Source organism: Equus asinus, chromosome 4, assembly GCF_041296235.1.
Source record: "Equus asinus isolate D_3611 breed Donkey chromosome 4, EquAss-T2T_v2, whole genome shotgun sequence".
Classification (NCBI taxonomy): domain Eukaryota; kingdom Metazoa; phylum Chordata; class Mammalia; order Perissodactyla; family Equidae; genus Equus; species Equus asinus.
This window is the reverse complement of record NC_091793.1, coordinates 19,733,416-19,754,781: the sequence shown is the minus strand read 5'-3', so window position 1 is coordinate 19,754,781 and position 21,366 is coordinate 19,733,416. Positions and strand designations below refer to the sequence as shown.

The 21,366-nt window shown below is 49.6% G+C and overlaps 1 protein-coding gene across 7 annotated transcripts; it reads right to left on the bottom strand.

Moving 5' to 3' along the window:
- Window positions 1–13,323: 13,323 nt before the first annotated feature.
- Window positions 13,324–19,331, bottom strand: LOC106845102 (cytochrome P450 2D14-like). Of its 7 annotated transcripts, none has more exons than XM_014862970.3 (9): window positions 19,020–19,329; window positions 17,871–18,042; window positions 17,054–17,206; window positions 16,802–16,962; window positions 16,273–16,449; window positions 15,957–16,098; window positions 15,542–15,729; window positions 14,927–15,068; window positions 13,324–14,830 (listed from the first exon to the last, which is right to left on the bottom strand). In XM_014862970.3, the coding sequence occupies exons 1-9, from the start codon at window positions 19,206–19,208 to the stop codon at window positions 14,652–14,654; spliced, it is 1,503 nt and encodes a 500-aa protein (XP_014718456.3). In that variant the 5' UTR covers window positions 19,209–19,329; the 3' UTR covers window positions 13,324–14,651. The 7 variants fall into 7 exon arrangements, 6 of the variants coding, with proteins under 6 accessions (XP_014718456.3, XP_070362893.1, XP_070362892.1 ...); XM_070506792.1 differs by having other exon boundaries at window positions 19,211–19,293; XM_070506788.1 differs by having other exon boundaries at window positions 14,561–14,830; window positions 16,925–16,962.
- Between the last annotated feature and the right edge of the window lie 2,035 nt (window positions 19,332–21,366).

Here is a 21,366-nt window from a genome sequence, read left to right as displayed (position 1 = left end):
GGGGCCAGGGAAGGTCAGTGCAGGGGTGGCCAGAGAAGTCCTGATCTGTCCTCTCCTGGTGCTTATCTGGATTGTGGGGTTGGGGGAGGAGAAGGATGTCCCCACCCCCAGCCTGACTCCCCAGAATCTTACTGAGTCCGGTTTGATCCTGCCGCCCACCTGTCAGGTTAGGCTCACACTCCCCAATGTGGTCACAGCCTCGTCCCCAGAAGAAGTCCTTGCTTTCCCCTATCACACCTGTATCCTCCTGAGAGGCCTTCCCCTGGGAGGTCATGGGCACTTGACTCATGATGAGAGGAACCACGCCTGCAGGGGGTGGCAGGGAGACAGAGGGGGCTGAGGTTCTCCATTTGCACCTCGCACCGCACACTTGACACACAGACACACCTCATCACACACAAACCACTCATCCATTCCCAGACTCTTACCCTGATGCTCACACATGCACACACACGCACAGAAATCTACACACCCACTAAGCCAGCCACACTCTCAACACTCACATGAACACAGACACACTTGCACACAAGGCAGAGGGATTCCATCACATGTACACCCAGACCCCACATAAGTGCCCTGGTTCTCATCAATGCTCACGGATGCCTGGACGGGCCCTCTTGTGGTGCAGGCTTCTCCCTGTGGAGCTCAGGGTCCCCACCTGGCTTACAGCACAGCCCAGATTCCTAGGCTCTGGCCTGGCCATGGCCGGTTTAAATCTGGGTGTTGGGGTGCAACAGGGTGTTCCCTGGGCTCCCCATTGACCCTGACTGGGCAGTTGCTGGAGCCCGGAGACCCTTTCCCAAGCTTGTCACATCCTCCAGTTGCTTCCTGAGGACTATCGTCATCCCATTGCTTTCTGGCCTCTATGGCTTCTGAGTAGAAATATGATGTCAATGTTATTGAGGACGGATGCTTTGTTCATGACGAGGTGCATCTCTCATAGTTTTTGCTGCTTTCAGAATTCTTTGTCTTTTGACGGTTTGATTATGACGTGCAGGTGTAGATCTCTGATTTTATCCTGCTTGGAGTTCACTGAGCTTCCTTGATGTATAGATTAATATTTTCTGTCAAATTTGAGGTGTATTCAGTTTTCCATATTTCTACACATATTCCTTCTAGTCCTTTACTTCTCTCTTCTTTTGCTAGGACTCCCATTAGGAGTATACAGTTTACTTGACGGTCCCTCACAAGTTTCTGAATCTCTGCTCGTTGTTCTTCATTCTCGTTTCTGTTCCTCAGCCTGGGTCAGCTCAGCTGACTTGTCCTCATGTTCCCTGATTTTTCTTCTGCCTGTTGAAACCTGCCCTTGAGTGCCAGTAGTGACCTTTGATTTCAGTTATTGTACTTTTCTACTCCAGAATTTCTACTTGGGTCCTTTTTATAATTTCTGTCTCACTGCAGATGTTCTTTAATTGGTGAGACATCTTTCTGCCTCTTCCCTTCAGTTCTTAAACACAGTTTCATTTAATTCTGTGAACATACTGAATTAGCCAATATGCGATATTCGTCCAGTAACTCCACCCTCAGAAACAGTTTCCATTGATTAATTTTTTCCTGTGTCTGGGCCATACTTTTTTGTTCCTTTGCATGTGTTGATATTCTCTGGTTGGCAACTAAACATTTCGAGTCAGATAATATGGCCACTGGAAATCAGACTGTCTTAGTTCCTCAGGGTTTGTGTTGTGGTTTTGTATTGTAGTTGTTTCTTTGCCTAGTGACTTTTCTGAACTAAGTTTAAATTCTCTATTTCTTGTTGTGTGTGGCCAGTGAAGTCTCTACTCAGTTGGCTTAGTGGTCAGCTAATGATGGGTTAGAGATTTCCTTAAATGTCTGGAACCAATAACTCACCCAGTCTTTGCTGCACAGAGGTGCTCTCTGTGTGTGTTGGGACACGCTTTCAAAACTCAGCCAGGATTTAGAGTTTACAACTTTCCCTCTGCCTTCACTTCCGGTTTCTGTAGAACCTCAAGGTCCGTCAAAGAGGAGAGTTTAAGACCCCACCCCCAGGTCTTTCCTGAGCCTGCAAACAGCTCCACACAGCCCTACACACAGGGATGGCCCCTTAGATTCCTTCGAATACGTCAGAGTTCTTCAAAGCCCCTGTGGACACCTCATGCCCCAGCTTCTCCTTTTAACTTGTGTGGTCAGTGTATCATTTTCCCCCATTGGTATCCATTGACTCAAGCAACTTTGATTTTCAACAGTGGCCTCTCATTACTTTCAACCAACTCTCCTGAGAAAAGGCTGTTTGCACTAAGGGAGCTCTCAGGGCAAATGTAGACATGCCTGCACATGGGGTCTTCCAGGGAGCCCCTATCCAGGTAAAATAGGGACAAATCTTGGGAAATGAGATTTTAAAAATGCTCCATGTCCTGTGCTCCCTCAGAAGGCCTCCCTGTGTGTGGGTGGTTCTTTTCAAGTCTACTGCTGACCTGGAGAGTGGAGGATAGGACCAGGGAAGTGGAAATGCCACAGAGCCTGCTGTTCATTCTGAGATTCAGCCATGCATCTTCACAAAAGTGGTCCTGAATAGGCGTGATGTTTTGGTTCATTCCAAGACTTCTGAAAAGGTGTCTGATCATTTGGCCAGATTTTTCATTGCTCATCTGGAGTTGCAAATTTTCAGATGTCCACCGTTTTTGCTGATACTTCTGCTCTCCTGAGGGGTGTTTATGAGAACTTAGATGTTTCAAAATGTGTCCACTTAGACTTGACTAATAGCTCAGCTGGGTATAGAATTCTAGCTTGGAAATAACTGTCCCATGGAATTCTAAAGACTTTTCTCATTGTCCTGTACCTCAATGGTTGGTGTTGAGAGTTTGATACTACTTGAATTCCTCAAACTGTGACTGCTTTCTTCTTTGTAACTCTGCAAGTCTTTAATCTCTTGTGGTCATCCCACAAAAGCAGGAGAAATCCATGACGGAAAATTTGATTTTAATGTTGACTGATGACACAAAGAGGATGTGAAAAGCTTTCCTATTTGCATGGAGATCTCTGACAGAGCTGTCCTGGACTCTCAAGTGGGTCCACAATGGCTTGAGGGAGCCAGAAAAGGAAACTGGCCTGGCTATTGACTGTGGCTTTGGCATGGGCTGGGGTGAGGGCTCACCTGTGTTGGCAGCAGCTTGGTGGTTTCAAACTCTAAAGGGCACCAAAGGAGAGAGCACCAGGGATTTATTATCAGCTGGTCCAGATGCGAGGGAGAAGAAAAGAGACAGAGGTGATGCTTAAAACTGTTAAAAGGCAAACATCAGAAAATGGAGTCAAACACCTCAGAATGGAGAAGAAGCCCAGAAAGCCAGAGGCCCTGACCGTCCTGAATGAGCCTCCCCTGCCTCCTGCTTCCTTTCTAGTTGACAGGGACTTGAGGCCACTCCTTTACGTTGGAGAAATCCTAGCCTTTTATCAATGCTGACCTGCTCCCCTGGCATCCGGGGTCCTCTGGCCCTGGAAAACTTCCTCCCAGCAAGGGATCCACAGGTCATGCCTGTTTGTGCTTTTCAGAGGCCTCTGAGGTGGAGAGAAAGGAGGAAATATCCATGGGTAGGGTCCCCCAGCTCCTGAGGAAGCCGTGGCTGGGCTAGTTCCCAGCCTCTGACGTCCCCAAGACTCATCACCATGAATGACAAAGTATCAATAAATTCAGAGTTGCTGCTTCTGCAGGCTCACCTGCTTCCTCTCAGGGTCCTCACGTCTTCACAAACCTGGTGTGGCCCCGTCCACACTCCCTGTCCCAACAACCTGCAGGAACTCCCCCTCCTCCCTCCAAGCCCTGACTCAACAGTGGACACTCTGGAGTGGCTGAAGGGGGCCCTGCTGGCTTTCTGACTCAGTGCCAAGGGGCACACCAAGTTCCCTGAGTGCTGAGAGCTGGGAGCTCCCTGCCATGAGGGTGCCTGGAAGACGCTTGTGTAATCCCTGGCTGGGATGCTGTTGGGTGGGCTCCTCTGGCATTAGAGGTGTGGAGGGGCTGCTTTGGCCCTGAGCACCTGTGGTCCCCAAGCTGTTACCTAAAGGCACCAGGGGGTCTGCCTGACTCAGGTAAGTGGACAGTCATTAGAAATCTTGGGCACTATCGGTGTGCTCAGTCCAGAGCCAGTCAACTGTGGGGGTGGGGACTGGTGGAGAGGATGGCAGTCCCTGTGCTCCAGCCGGGCTCCATGCTAAGAAGGTCATGGTTCCAGAGTTGGAACAGGAAAGCACGACTCAGACGCAATTTGGTAAAAACCATCTCCTGGGCTGAAAGGGAAACAAGGCCCATGGCAGGGTGCGAGTGGCCCAGAGTCACAGAGTGCCCTGGGAGAGCAAAGACGAGAGCCAGGGTGTCCTCTTCCATGGTCCCCATGTAGCCTCCATCTGCTCTGGCCATCTGACTCTCACATGGGTCCAAGGCTGACCCATGTCCCTAGGGCGTGCCTGTGGCCCAAAGGGCTCATTCTCTGCCCCTGGCCAAGCCTCCTGAGAGCCCAGCCTTCACGGGCCACTCAAAGGGTCGTGTTATGGGTTGGAGCCCAGACTAGTGTCCTCCTGTGACCCTAGCCTGTCTGCGAGCCAGCTACTACTTGGAAGATACCTATTATCATCCTTGAGGGCCTGGGAATGGGAGCCCTTCTGATCTTGGGGTAACTAAGAGGCTCAGGGAGGTGCTCACTCCTGGACTGCCATCAGGCTTCCCAGGGAGGGTGCTGGCACCTGGAGGACTGAGCCTGGGTGTTAACCTGGCACATCTCTTCCCAGCCATCCCTGAGTTCCCAACCTATTGGGGTGTCATAGATGAAGTGGGACAGCAGACTTGAGAGCTCTGGCCGAGCTCCTGGCCCTTCTTGGGGTGGGTAGTGTAGGGGCTGGGATGAGGGCATCCAGGCCAGGTGACTTCCTTGTACTAATGGGTAAAGTCAGCACATTTGGAGGGTTCAAATCCTGCACACTGTAAAGCAGTGACTGGCCCCTCACCAGCCCCAGGGAGATGACCCTGGGAATATTCTGCCAGATCACCATGTCTCTGTTTTCCTGGAGCCTCAGGCCATGCCAGATCATTCATGCTAACAGTGTGACATGTGATGGGGACCCTTCATCTCCCTGTATCTGTCTGGCCTCTGGAGGGGCTGGAAACTTTGTAACTCCTGTAAGCCACAGAGGTGCTCCACGCCTGCGACACCAACCTCAGTAAAATCACTGGACGCTGAGGCTCAGTTGTGTTTCTCTGACTGACAATGTTCTCTGTACGTTCACACTTTATTGCTGGGGTATTAAGCACTGTCCGTATGAGTCCCCTGGGAGAGGACAAATGGAAACCTGTGCCAGGCTCTCCTGTGTCTCTGTCTGCCTGTTCTATGTGCCTTTTACTTTTGCTGATTTAATCTGTATCCTTTCACTGTAATTAACCATAGCTGCTATAAATGGAATGTTTTTGTCCCCTAAATTCATATGTGGAAACCTAAACCCGAGCATGAAAGTATTTGTGAGTGGGGCATTTGAAGCTGACTAGATCATGAGGGTGGCGTGCTTCTGAATGGGATTGCTGCCTTTATAAGAGAGAGCCCGGAGTTGACGTCAGCAACATGGTGGCATGAGCTCACCCAGGACTTTCTCCCCTCCAAGTTATGACCGAAAAAAGCAACTACTTTCCAACCAAAAAAAAATAAAATCCTAATAACAGAAATTGTCAGAGACCCACAGCAGCCCAACGAGGGAGGGCAGAGAGGCTGAAGCTGCCCTTGGAGGAGCTGGAACGGGGTAGGAGAGAACTTCTCTCCCACCCCTAGAGACAGGGATTGCTGCCTGGGGTGCGAGAAGGAGCAGGGGAGGGGCCTCACGTCCGGGGATCGTCCAGGACACCCACCGCTGGTGCAGTGGAAACCCTCTAATGGGGGAAAGCTTTCACGTGGGGGAGCCCCAGCAAGCCAGGGCCCCTGGAGACCAGAGAGGGAGAGATGACCCCAATCCAGGTCACCTTACAAGAGAAAGTGCCCCTCCTCCCCAAAGCCATGCTGCACGCAGCCCTCTTGGCTGAAGGCGGAGGGCTCAGAACGCAAGGCTCTCAACCTCCATCTAGTGGTGACAGGCTGTAACTGCAGCAGAATAATAGCATCATGTGCAAACTCTGCTCCTCCACCAGCCAGCAATTTATAAAAGCTACAGTCCAAAAGGAAAACAATAAAAATACAGAAGTAGGTCCTGAGGACTTGGAAATAGGTAAACTAAGTGAAGATGAGTTCAAAATAGCCATCCTCAAAATATTCAATGAGGTAAAGGGAAATATAGAGAAACAAGTCAACAAGTTCTGGAGTTACTTCACAAAAGAGCTTGAAATTATAAAGAAGAATCAATTAGAAATACTAGAGATGAAAAATACAATGGATCAGGTAAAACAGAATACAGATTCCCTGAATGCCTGTGTAGATACCACAGAGGAGCAAATTACCATAATCGAAGATAGACAGGCTGAATGGCTCCAGACAGAGGAAGAAAGAGAGCTAAGAATTTTAAAAACTGAAGAAAATCTCAGAGAAATAGCTGACTCAATGAGAAGATGCAACTTAAGAATCATCGGAATTCCTGAGGGTGTGGAAAAGGAAAATGGAGGAGAAAGTGCACTCAATGAAATAATAGAAGAGAACTTCCCAAATCTAGGGATTGAGAGAGAAATATGTGTGGAGGAAGCTTTCAGATCTCCTGATTTGTCAATGTAAAAAGACCTACTACAAGGCATATAGTAGTAACAATGGCAAAAATGAATGATAAAGAAAGAATACTCAGGGCAGCAAGGCAGAAGAAAATAACCTACAAAGGAACCCCCATCAGATTTTCAGCGGATTTCTCTACGGAAACCTTACAAGCTAGGAGAGATTGGAGTGACATATTCAAAACTTTAAAGGATAAAAATCTTCAGCCAAGAATACTCTATGCAGCAAAAATATCCTTCAGATATGAGGGAGAAATTAAATCTTTTCCAGACAAACAAAGGCTAAGGGACTTTGTAGTCACAAGACCTCCACTACAAGAAATCCTCAAGAAGGCTCTCATACATGAAAAAAGAAAAAAAGGGAGAAAGCGGTCACAAAACACAGAGTAGGGAGACAAATAGATAGAATCTGAATAGGATAGCAAATATTCAACTATAGCATTAGGATAAAGGGAAGGAAATCACCAAAGCAAGGACAATCTTATCACTCTAACCACAAACTCACAACACAAGTTGGAGTAAGAGGTGAAAATAATAATTTAGGCGGGAAAGAGGAAAGGGACTGAAACAAGTCTAGGCTAAGGAAGTAAGAAACCACCAGAAAATGGACTATGTTATACACGAGATTCTGAATACAAACTTCAGGGTAGCCACTAAACTAAAACACAAAACAGAGACACAAAACATAAATAAGGAAAAATCTAAGAAACCCAGCATAAGAAATTGCATAAGTCAATGCGTAGGCTAAAACACGCAGGCTGAGAAACAAAGGAAACACAGGGAAACCGGAAAATGAGCAACAGAATGACAGCATTAAGCCCTCATGCATCAATACTCACCCTCAATGTAAACGGATTTAACTCTCCAATAAAAAGACACAGAGTGGCAAAATGGATTAAAGAACAAGATCCAACAATTTGTTGCCTCCAGGAAACACACCTCGGCTCCAGGGACAAACATAGGCTTAGAGCGAAAGGGTGGAAGACAATACTCCAAGCTAATAGCAAACAAAAGAAAGCAGTTGTCACAATACTTATATCAGCCAAAACAGATTTCAAGATAAGTCAGGTAAAGAGAGACATAGAGGGACGTTACATAATGATCAAAGGGACATTTCATCAAAAAGAAATAAAACTTATAAATATGTATGCACCCAACACAGGAGCACCAAAGTTCATAAAGCAACTATTAACAAACCTAAAAGAAGATATCAAAAATAACACAATAATAGTAAGGGACCTCAACACCCCACTCACATCAATGGACAGATCATCCAGACAGAAAATCAACAAAGAAACAGTGGAGCTAAATGAAAAGCTAAAACAGTTGGACTTAATAGACATATATAGAACACTCCATCCAAAAACAGCAGAATACACGTTCTTCTCAAGTGCACATGGAACATTCTAAGGATAGACCATAAGTTGGGAAACAAGGCAAGCCTCCACAAATTTAAAAAAATTGAAATAATAACAAGCATCTTCTCTGATCATAATGCTATAAAGCTAGAAATTAATTACAAGATAAAAGCTGAGAAAGGCACACAGATGTGGAGACTAAACAATATGCTATTGAACAAGCAATGGATCATTGAAGAAATTAAAGAAGAAATCAAAAAATACCTAGAGACAAATGAAAATGATAACATGCCATACCAACTTCTAAGGGATGCAGCAAAAGCTGTATTAAGAGGAAAATTCATCGCAATTCAGGCACATCTTAACAAACAAGAAAAATCCCAAATCAGCAATCTGAAACTACACCTAACTGAATTAGAGGAAGAAGAACAAACAAAGCCCAAAGTCAGCAGAAGGAGAGAAATAATAAAAATCAGAGCAGAAATAAATACTATTGAAACAAAAACGGCAGTAGAAAGGATCGATGAAACAAAGAGCTGGTTCTTTGAGAAGATAAATAAAACTGACAAACCCCTAGCCAGACTTACAAAGAAAAAAAGGGAGAAAGCTCAAATAAACAAAATCAGAAATGAAAGCGGAGAAATAACAACAGACTCCACAGAAACACAACGGATTATAAGAGAATACTACGAAAAACTATATGCCAGCAAAATGGATAACCTAGAGGAAATGGATAAATTCTTGGACTCCTACAATCTCCCAAAGCTCACTCAAGAAGAAGCAGACAATTTGAACAGACCAATGACAAGAAAAGAGATTGAAACAGCCATCAAAAGCATCCCAAAGAATAAAACCCCAGGACCAAATGGCTTTCCTGGGGAATTCTACCAAAATTTCAGAGAAGATTTAATACCTATCCTTTTCAAGCTATTCCAAAAAATTAGGGAGGATGGAACACTTCGTAACACATTCTACGAGGCCAACATCATGCTGATACCAAAGCCTGAGAAGGACAGCACGAAAAAGGAGAACTACCAGCCAATATCGCTGATGAACATAGGTGCAAAAATTCTCAACAAAATTTTGGCAACCAGAATTCAGCAATTCATCACAAGGATCATACATCATGATCAAGTGGGATTCATACCAGGGACACCGGGATGGTTCAACCTCCGCAAATCAATCAACGTGATACACCACATCAACAAACTGAGGAATAAAAACCACATGATCATCTCAATAGATGCAGAGAAAGCATTGACAAGATCCAACAGCCATTTATGATAAAAAACTCTGAACAAAATGGGGATAGAAGGGAACTACCTCAACATAATAAAGGCCATATATGACAAACCCACAGCCAACATCATACTCAATGGGCAAAACTGAGCGCAATCCCCCTGAGAACAGGAACGAGACAAGGATGCCCTCTATCACCACTCTTATTTAACATAGTACTGGAGGTCCTGGCCAGAACAATCAGGCCAGAAAAAGGAATAAAAGGAATCCAAATGGGGGGGGGGGGGAAGAAGTGAAACTCTCACTGTTTGCAGATGACATGATCTTATATCTAGAAAACCCCAAAGAATCCATTGGAAAACTTTTAGAAGTAATCCACAACTACAGCAAAGTTGCAGGGTATAAAATCAATTTACATAAGTCAGTAGCATTTCTATACTCTAATAACGAACTAACAGAAAATGAACTCAAGAACACAGTACCATTCACAATCGCAACAAAAAGAATAAAATACCTCGGGGTGAATTTAACTAAGGAAGTGAAAGACCTACACAATGAAAATTAGAAGGCTTTTCTGAAAGAAATGGATGATGACATAAAGAGATGGAAAGACATTCCATGCACATGGATTGGAAGAATAAACATAGTTAAAACGTCCATTCTACCTAAAGCAATCTACAGATTCAACACCATCCCAATCAGAATCCCAATGACATTCTTTACAGAAATAGAACAAAGAATCCTAAAATTCATATGGGGCAACAAAAGACCCCGAATTGCTAAAGCAATCCTGAGAAAAAAGAACAAAGCTGGAGGCATCACAATCCCTGACTTCAAACATACTACAAAGCTACGGTAATCAAAACAGCATGGCACTGGTACAAAAACAGGTTTGGAGATCAATGGAACAGAATTGAAAGCCGGGAAATAAAACCACACATCTATGGACAGCTAATCTTCGACAAAGGAGCTGAGGGCATACAATGGAGAAAAGAAAGTCTTTTCAACAAATGGTGCTGGGAAAACTGGACAGCCACATGTAAAAGAATGAAAGTTGACCATTCTTTTTCACCATTCACAAAAATAAACTCAAAATGGATCAAAGACCTAAAGCTGAGACCTGAAACCATAAGGCTTCTAGAAGAAAATGTTGGCAGTACACTCTTTGACATCAGTATTAAAAGGATCTTTTCGGACATTTGTCTTCTCATACAAGGGAAACAATAGAAAGAATAAAAAAGTGGGAGTTCATCAGACTAAAGAGCTTCTTCAAGGCAAGGGAAAACAGGATTGAAACAAAACAACAACCCGCTAACTGGGAAAAAGTATTTGCAAGCAATACATCTGACAAAGGCTTAATATCCATAAGATATAAAGAACTCACACAACTCAACAACAAAAAATTAAACAACCTAATCAAAAAGTGGGCAGGAGACATGAACAGACATTTCTCCAAAGAAGATATACAGATGGCCAATAGGCACATGAAAAGATGTTCATCATTGCTGATCATCAGGGAAATGCAAATCAAAACTGCACTAAGATATCACCTTACACCCATTAGAATGACAAAAATAACTAAAACAAATAGTAACAAACATTGGAGAGGTTGTGGAGAAAAAGGAACCCTCATACACTGCTGGTGGGAATGCAAACTGGTGCAGCCACTATGGAAAACAGTATGGAGATTCCTCAAAAAATTAAAAATAGAACTACCATATGATCCAGCTCTTCCACTACTGTATATCTATCCAGAGAGCTTGAAGTCAGCAATCCCAAAAGTCCTATGCACCCCAATGTTCATTGCAGCATTATTGACAAGAGCCAAGACGTGGAAGCAACCTAAGTGCCCATCAACAGATGATTGGATAAAGAAGATGTGGTATATATATACAATGGAATACTACTCAGCTGTAAAAAAGAACAGAATCATCCCATTTGCAGCAACATGGATGGACCTTGAGGGAATTATGTTAAGTGAAATAAGCCAGATAGAGAAGGATGATCTCCGTATGACTCCACTCATATGAGGAATTTAAGCCTGTGGACAAAGAGAACAGATGAGTGGCTACCAGGGGCAAGGGGGGGTGGGGGGTGGGCACAAAGGGTGAAGGGTTGCACCTACAACACGACTGACAGACAGTAATGTACAACTGAAATTTCACAAGATTGTAACCTATCATTAACTCAATAAAAATTTTTTTTTAAAAAGAAAACAATTAGATTTATAATAGCATCAAAAAGAATAAAATATCTAGGAATTAACTTACTCAAAGAGGTGAAAGACTTGTACCATGAAAAGTACAAAGCACTCCTGAAAGAAAGTAAAGAAGACACAAGAAAATGGAGACATCCTAAGTTCAGGGATTGGAAAACTTATTCTTGTAAAGATGTCAACACTACTCAGAACTATCTACAGATTTAATGCAATCCCTATCAAAACCCCAATGGCTTTTTTGCAGAATTAGAAAAATCAATCTTGAAATTCATATGGAGTCTCAAGGGACCCTAAATGGCCAGAACAATCTTGAAAAAGAAGAATAAAACTCATACTTCCTGATTTCAAACTCACTACAAAGCTACAGTAATCAATGCACTGCGGTAGCGGCATAAAGACAGACACATAGACCGACGGAAGAGAACAGAAGGCCCGGAGACAGACCCGCATGTACAGTCCAATGATTGCAACACGGGTGCCAAGACCATTCAATGGGGGAAAGGACAGTCTTTTCAGCAAACAGTGCTGGGAAATCTGGATATCTTAACGCAAAAGAATCAAGCTGGACCTTCACCCAGCACCATATACAAAAATTAATTCAAAATGGATCAATAGCCTACATGTAAAAGCTAAAACTAGAAAATTGTTGGAAGAAAACACAGGAGGAAGGGTTCTTAACATTGGATTTGGCAGTGACTTCTGGATATGACACCAAAGGCACAGGAAATAAAAGAAAAAATAGACAAACTGGACTTCATAAAATTAAAAAATTTTGTGCATTAAATATACTATCAACAGAGTAAAAAATCAACCTACAGAATGGGAGAAAATAGTTGCAAATCATATACAGTCACATGTCGCTAAATGACGAGGATAAGTTCTGAGAAATATGATTTTAGGCAATTTTGTCATTGTGTAAACATCATAGAGTGTACTTACACAAACCTAGATGGTATAGCCTACTACACACCTAGGCTCTATGGTGCTTATCTTATGGGACCACCATCACATATAGGGTCTTTTGTCGACTGAAATGTTATTATGCACCACATGACTGTATCTGATAAGAGATTAATGTCTAGAATATATAGAGAATTCCTAAAACTCAAAAACAACAATAGCAAAGTGCACAACTTGATTGTAAAATGGGCTTGAATAGGCATTTCTACAAAGAAGATATACAAATGGACAATAAGCACATGAAAAGATGCTCAACGTCCCCCATCCTTCTGGAAATGCAAACCAAAACCACCATGAGATAACACCTCACATCCATTAGACTGGCTACTATCATCAAAACAGAAAAAAGCAAGTGTTGACGAGGACGTGGAGATTCGGAACCCTTGTGTACTGCTGGTGGAAGTAGCTGCTGTGGGAAACAGCCCAGGGTTATATGTCCACAAACTGAAAGCAGAGTCTCAGAGAGCTATTTGTACCCCATGTGAACAGGAGCGTTATTCACAGTAACTGAAAGGTGGAAGCAACCCAGTGTCCATCCACGGAGGAAGGGAAAGCAAATGTGGTCTATACGTACAATGGAATATTATTCAGCCTAAAAAGGGAAGGAAATTCTGACACATGGTACAACATGGCTGAAGCTTGAGGATATCACGCTAAGTGAAAGAAGTCAGTCAATTATCACACAAATACTGTATGATTCCTTGCATGTGAGGTCCCTAGAGGAGTCAAATTCACAGAGACAGAAAGTAGAATGGTGGTTGCCAGGGGCCATGGTGGGGGGACATGGAGAGTTATTGTCTAACGGGGACAGTTTCAGTTTTGTAGGATGAAGAGTTCTGGAGACGGATGGCGGTGACGTTTGCACAACAATATCATTACTTAATAGCATTGAACTACATTCAAAAATGATTAAGATGGCAAATTATACGTTGCGTGTATTCCCCCACTAAACACAAAATGTAGAGACTCAAACAAATGTGACAATTTTTCTTTTGTTTTTGAGGAAGATCACCTGAGCTAACATCTGCTGCCAATCCTCCACTTTTGCTGAGGAAGACTGGCCCTGAGCTCATATCCGTGCCCATCTTCCTCTACCTTATGTGTGGGACGCCTACCACAGCATGGCCTGATGAGCGGTGCCATGTCTGCACCCGGGATCCAAACCGATGAACTCTGGGCCGCCAAAGCAGAACATGCGAACTTACCGCTGGGCCAGCGGGCAGGCCCCACAAATATGACCATTTTGCTGTAGGAGTAAAAACCAGGGGGGTGGCCTGTGCAGCAAAAGATTACTCAGTAGGTTTGGGATTTTAATCCCTGCACAGTCAAAAAAAAAGCCTGGCCCTTGACCCTTAGGATGACCTGCCTGTCAAGTGTCTCTGTATCTGTGGCCCTGGGACACACCACACAGTTTATGTCAACAATGGGATTTATGCTGGGGGCCATGGGCCACATTGTTTGACCTTGAGAGAGGCTGGAGACTGAGTAACTGAGGTCAGCCATGGGGCTCTCCGAGTCTAAGTGACTGACTTCCAACAAAATCCCTGGACACTCAGGCCTGGGGGAGCCTCCCTGGTGAGCAAACTCTCTGCTCGTGTCACACATCACTGCTGGGAGAACTGAGCACTGTCTGCACGAGTCCTCAAAGACACAGCTGAAAGCTTGTGCCCGCCCTTCCTGAACTCCACCAACCTGCCTTTGACCACTGCTGATTCCGTCTGGATCCTTTCTCTATAAAGACCATAACCGTGAGTATAACAGCTGTTCTGACTCCCGTGAGTCCTTGCAGTGAATCCCTGAACCTGAGGGCGCTCCCCCAGCCCGGGATGGGCTGATTCCATCAGAAGCCCATTCACACTCCTCCCGCCCCCTGACACCCAGGAGTCAAGGCCTACATGGACTCAGTCACAAGCCAGGGCAGCCAGTGTTGGGTCTGCATGAGTGACTAGGGGGTAAGCTGTCATCTTATGAGCCTCAGTATAGCCATCTCTCAAATGGGGTCAAATGCCAGGTAAGGCTGGATCAAGGAGGGGTAGGATCTGTCCCTGGGGAGGCTGCTGAGGCAGCATCGCTGCTAGAGGCTGTTCAGGGGGCTCAGGTGGGACTCAAGCCAGGTTGGAGCCATCAAAATGGTTTATTGGACATCAGGGCCCCTGTGAAGGAGCAGGTTGGGGGCTTGGTGCACCCTCTAGCGGGGCTTAGCACAGAGCTGGTAGGGGGATGGGGTTACCATGGAGCCAAAGACACCGTAGTCGCTGGGGCGGGGCTGCCCAGCGGGCACCGAGAAGCTGAAGCGCTGCAGGAGGCAGGTGAAGAAGAGGAAGAGCTCCATGCGGGCCAGGGGCTCCCCGAGGCACGAGCGGCGACCTGTGGGTGGGGATGGGGGTCAGTGAGCCTGGGGGCCTGGCTCCACGCCTCCAAGACTCCCCAGGAGGGGCAGCGAGCCGGGCTCCCCACAGGCACCTGCTGAGAAGGACATGAAGGCCTCCTGCTTGACGAAGCGGCCCTGGGCGTCCAGGAAGTGCTCAGGGTGGAAGCGGAAGGGCTTCTTCCAGATGGTCTCCTCCTTCAGCACCGATGACAGGTTGGTGATGAGCGTGGTCCCCTGGCAGGAGATGCCTGGTATGGGTGGGGTCAGGGCTGGATGACTCCCTGGCCCCGCCACCAAACACCCACAGGCCACACTCTCTGGCTGGTACACACTTGGACTCTTTCAAGTCACTAAAACCCAAGGAGATCACGGTACCCTCTCTGTCCCCATGGCAGGGCAAAGTGACCTAGCTCCCATGGAAGCCCTCACTGCCACCCGTCCTTGCATGCATGGGCTCCTCCAGCAAACTTGGGTACATTTTAGTGTTTCTTACCCCCACCCTAACCCTGGAACTTGGGCTCCTAGTGTACACCACCAACCCTGCCTCTGCTTCATCTCCACACCCAGCCAGGCTAGACAGTCAGTACCAGTCGAAATGAGAATTAGGTGGCTTGGGTTCCAGTCCTGGCCCCACCTGGCAATAGCCATCCTGGGGCTACGAGGGGGCAGATGGGGCTGAGCTGGGCTGAGTAGGGCCGCAGGCCTACCTTGGGAATGAGGAAGCCCTGCACTTCAATGTCACGGGATGTCATGTGGGGTACACCCAGTGGGGTGATGTCCGCAAAGCGCTGAACCTCGTGGACCACGGCCATGGTGAAGGGCATGTGGGCCTGGTCCCCCATCTCTGGTCGCCGCGCCTGCCCTATCACCTCATCGACCTCCTGTTGGACACGGCCTGGACAGACAAGTGTCCCCACAGTGGTCAGAACCCAGGGGGCTGGACCCCACCCTCCTCCTGACTCCTGTGCAGGGGCTGCACCCACATGGAGGAGAAGGTCACTCTGACCTGTGAGCAGGGCCCAGCCTCTGCTCAGAGCTCCTGGTGGCCAAACCAAGCTCAGGGTCCCCAGCCTGTCCCTCTCCTCTCTGTCCCATCCCACCGGGCCCCCAGGCTGGGCTCACGCTGCACATCCGGGTGCAGGATCATGAGCAGGAGGGCCCAGGCCAGCGTGGTCGAGGTCGTCACCATCCCGGCAAAGAACAGGTCAGCCACCACCAGGCGCAGGTTGTCATCATTGAAGCTGCTCTCAGGGTTCCCCTTAGCCTGGGCCATGCAGAGAGGGTGGGCTCAGGGACAGAAGGAGGAAGCCCCTCAGTGGCCTCCCACTCTGTACCCATCAGCCTGGGTGCCTTATCACTTGGTGATAAGTAGGCCCCGTCTTACCTGGGCTCACCTCATGGGCCCCTCAACCCACCACCTGTGTCCCTGGTGGCTCACCTTCTCCACCTCATCCTGGAAAGCGTCAGTCAGGTCTCGGGGAGGCTGGGCTGGGTCCCTGGTCATCCTGTGCTCAGCAACCAGCTCATCCAGCTGAGCCATGAAGGCCCTCTGCCCAGGAAAGACCTTGGCGACCAGCCCTGGAATGTGCAGGAACACGGGGATCGCGTTCAGCACCTGTGTGGGCCAGAGATGTTGGGTGGTGGGTCCTCCCCCTGCTCAGCTGTTCACCTCCAACAGTCAAGTCCCAGCCGCTCCCAGGGTGTCACCACCATTGACCTGATTTCTCCTTAAATTCGTACAACGACTCTCTCTCTTGCCTAGGACTCAAGAGGATAAACCTAAAATCTACATCTCAGGGGTTCCAGAGGCTTCCACTGAAGGAGGTAGAGGTTCCTTAGCTCCCTCCTGGGCCCGCTGACCCAACACTCGTCTGTACAAATCCTCCTCCACGGGGGCCCATTGCAGGGCGGAGGCCCCCCTCCACGGAGCTCGCCTGCAGGGCTCCTTGGCCCTCTACTCCCCGCACCTGGGGCAGGAAGCCTGACTGTTCCTTCAGTAAGTCCTCGGTTAGGTCCAATAATTTAAGGAAGCGCGGGTCTTTGTAGTCGAAGCGGCGCCCGAAGGTCAGGGAGGCGATCACGTTGCTCACCGCTTTATTCAGGAGGGCGTCGGGGTTAAAGGGCCGTCCTGGGAGGGGACGCTGCAGGTCAGGGGGTCGCCTCCATCTCCTCTTCCCCAGACTCCATCCCTGTCTCCTGTCCCTCAGCCCAGCACTCACCGGCCTGGCTGGCGAAGGCGGCACAGAGACAGGAGGCCTCCTGGGTCACCCACTGCTCCAGGGACTTCTTGCCCAGGCCGAAGTTGCGCAGGGTGGACACGGAGAAGCGCCGCTGCTCCCGCCAGGTGTGCCCATAGCGGGCAAAGATCACCCCTGGGGGCGGGGCGGACGTGGGCGTGGCTCAGCTGTGCCCCGGCCCGGCCTCTGCGCGCACGCTTTGCTCAAGGGCTGGTCTGCCATCCCCCCTGCTACATGTCAGATCTGGGGCCCCTTCCCCGCCCTTCTCTGCCCGCCGGTTTGGTGAAGGCGTGGCACCTGCACAGACAGCCTGGCCCCTGTTCCGCCCCCTCTAACCTTGTTCTCCTTGCCACCAAATCGCGCCCACTTTGCATATCCTTCTGGCTGGGGACAGCTCCCAGCCTCTTCCCTCCCACATTCCTCGCCAGCTCTCCCCACGGGGACAGGTCTTGGTCCTGCTCTTGCCTCTGCCCACCGCGACTCGCTTCCCTTTCACGGAAAGTCTTGGCCCGCCCCCTACCCCGCCCACACTGACTCCATTCTCCTCCTTCCCGCCCACCCGGACGTCCCCTTCCTGCTCCCTATGGCCGGACCCGCCCACTCGCTTAAGGCCCCGCCCACAGCTGCCTCCCAACTCTTGCTTGGCACAGACTCCTTCCTGCACCTGCCGCCCCTACAATTTCGTTGACTGTTCCCTGCACCGCAGGTCCACCACCCTGTAGCCACTTGACCCTGCAGGGTCTCGGGTCACTGGGGGCCCTGTCCCCGCCTGGCCGCTGTCCTCCCCTCCTCCTCTTGCCTTCCGCGTGCGGCCCGAAGCCCAGGTGCTGCATCACCGGGAAATGTGGGCGGTCGGAGGTGTCCTCGCCGAGGTGCACCAGCGCCTCGCGAATGGCCGCCAGCCCGTTGAGCACGACCACGGGCGTCCAGGCCAGCTGCAGGCTGAACACGTCCCCGAAGCGGCGCCGCAGCTGCAGGCCAGGGTCAAGGGCGTTGGAGAAGTCCCGCCCCACCCTAAGTTGTGGGACCCAGTCTCCTGCTGCTACTGTTGGGGCTTCCCTGAGCCGCCAGCAGCGATGGGGTGCCAGGAATTTACCTGGCCTTGTGACACTAGGGATCACAACCTGTATGCTGAAGGACATCACGAAGTATCCGACCACCTAGCCACGACTTTACAGAGGTCACCAACATTGTCGGGTGGGCTAAGCTAGCATCTCGTTTCATAGGTGAAGAAAGTGACGTTCACAGAGATCAGTGGTGGCCAAGGTCTCATAGCAGCAAAAGCTTTGCTTATTTATTTATTATTTTTTGTTGAGGAAGATCAGCCCTGAGCTAACTGCTGCCAATCCTCCTCTTTTTGCTGAGGAAGCCTGGCCCTGAGCTAATGTCCGCGCCCATCTTCCTCTACTTTATATGTGGAACGCCTACCACAGCATAGCATGCCAAGCGGTGCCATGGCGGTACCCGGCATCCGAACCGGTGAACCCCGGGCCGAGGAAGCGGAATGTGTGAACTCAACCACTGCGCCCCCAGGGCCAGCCCCAACAGCAGCAAAAGCTTTGAACCTAGTCACTGTCCCCTCTCCTCCCAACCTCGATTTCCTGATTAAATGGGGCTCATGACCAGACTCCTCTCCCCCAATCTCAGGACATTTCCTCCTGATGTCATCAGAAGGGACTCAGGATTACATGACTTAAGCTCTGTCCCACTGCATCCCGAACCCTCTGCCAAGGTCCACCCCCTCCAGGCCTTTGCCCTCTCTGACCTTTGATGGAAAAATTCAAACTGTCCCCCAGGCCCTGCCCAGCTGCCCTCCCCCAGGAGGCCTCTCACACCTGCCTCTTCCTTTCCACCAGCTCCTTGTCCAGCCTGTGGCTTCACGATGACCTACTGTCTGCCGCTAGGTGGGGTCCCCAGGTACTCTGCTGCCAACCCCCACCTTCCTCACCGGAGTTAAGCAGCAAAGCGTGTCCTGGAGGTTCACCTGCAGCAGGTTGCCCAGCCCAGGCAGGGGCATGGGGCCTGGGGGGTAGCGGGGGGCCCAGCGTTGGCGCCGGTGCATTAGGTCCACCAGGAGCAGGAAGATGGCCACGGCCACGGCCAGGAGCCCCAGTGTCTCCCCGGTCAGCAGCCCCATACCTGCCTCAGTGCACACTGGGCTCCTCTGGGCACACTGGCACCCCTCACCACACCAGGCACCAGGACCAGGCCAGGCAGGTCACTGTCACCAACCCTGAGGGTGTGACCAGCCTGGGCTCTTTATAAAGGGAGCTGAGACTGGCCTTTGCCCTCTGCCCTGAGCCAACACGTTGGGATGACTGTGCCGCCAGAGGGTTCAGGGAGGGGCCAGGGAAGTTCTTTGCAGGCGTGGCACAGTGGGTCTGTCCCTGCTGCTCCTATCCAGATGCTTACCCTGGTTGGGGTAAGAGAAAAGGGAATTCCACACCTTGAGCCAGATTCCCCAGCATTGTGCAAGCTCCCAGGGAGATCTGGGGGTCTTTGGACTGGATCCTCCCCCACACCTGTCACCTTAGCCTCACCCTCCCTGATGGGGTCACAGCCTCGTCCCGAGAACACATCCTCACCTCCCCATATCTCACCTGCCTCCTCCCGAGTGACCTTCACCCCCCAGGTCTGTACTGGCCCTGGCTGTGGGGAGGTCACATGATCAGAGGGACCCCAGGTTGTGATGGGGTGGAAAGAGGGTTGATTAAAGTTCTCCACGTCCCTCACTTCACTCTACTACACTCAACACACACAGACGCAGATCCCACACTCACAAAACACTCACTCGTTCAGACACTACCCACATGCTCACAAACTGACACACAGCACAGGCACACACACATTACACACTCAGAAACCCACGTACGCACACATATTAATACATGCACCACTTAGACACACACACAGACCCGGCATGAGGGCACCTGTTCTCATTGGTTGCATGGGCTCAACACCTCCTTTCCTTGCCTGGAGGCAGCTAGCAGTGATGTCAAGGTCCCTCACCTGGCTGGCTCGTGGCTCAGCTTCCTCCGTTTCACTTGGTCCTGGCTGTGGCAAGTGTGAATCTCCAGTGGGGAGGCAGCAGGGTTGTTTTCAGAGCTCCCTAGTCACTCACGCAGCCTGTTCAGAGGCCAAGAGACCCTTCCTAAGATGGCCACAAACTGGTCCTTGACATCCTAGCTCTTGAGGCCACCCAGGTGCTGAATCTCCTCGAGCCTGTGTCCACTTTCCTGACTCAGAGAAATGTGGGGTGATCCCTCGCCTTTGTTGACTGAGTTGCCAGGAAGCTCATGTACCAGGGAGGCTTAGCATAGGATGTGACACTGTCCCCAGAGGAGTGGGCCTGCTTCTTCCTCAGTATCGTTTGTCCTTGAACATCAGCTGCTGAAACTCTTTCTGGAAGAAAAGAAGATGGAAAGCAAGTGGGGTGGATGTAATTTCTTTACACCCTCACAGGCCTGCTGAGGACCACCTGGAATGGATTCCAGGGCCTCCCCCTTTGCCAGCTCCCTCCCTCTCCCTGGGTCAGGTCCCCCTGCTCCAGCCCCATCCCTTCCCACCCTGACTCTGTGGTCCCTCAAGGAAAGACACAAACCCCAGCACCACCCTGCACCAGTGTGTGACACCTCCTGGCTGGAGTTGTGGCTCCCAGGCCTTCCCTCTTATTCCCCTTGTCTCCCCCTCCAAGCAGAGGGGTGACCACACCATGCCAGGGCAGGGCCACTGCCCGCTGGCCTCAGCACCCTCCTTCTTCAAATAGAAAAGAGGTGGGATTTGAGGCTGAGTTTTTAAATCAGTGAAGCTGATGGGAACTCTGAGGCCAAAACCCACTCAGATGGGAAGGGGCAGGAGCCCAGAGGGTGGGGGAGGAGCATATCCGGGGAGGGGTCAGGCCCCCTCCCCCATCCCAGGGGTGTGTGAGGCCAGCTCTCATCCTGGAACCAGCTGGAGAATTCTCTCCCCCAGCTGAAGCAGGGCCTGCAGGAGGCACCTCCCACCCCTATGTCCCCCAAGCTGTGTCCCTCCCTCACCCCTAACAGTAATAGGGCCACTTGTTCCCAGGGTGCCTCTGGACATCCCCCACCTAGAGATGGCTCCTCGGGGCCGGGGCCTCTTGCTGTTGGCTTTCAACATTAACACTTCCTGCTTGGCCCATGAAAGCTTCTCCTCCCCTTCTGAATGCCCGCAGCCCCACTCTCCTGCATGGCCCAGGGCCAGAGGGTGTAGCCTGCTGGGGCCCTGTGGGCCTTCCTCAGTTTACCTGGCCTTCCCTGCATCTTGCCTTGCTC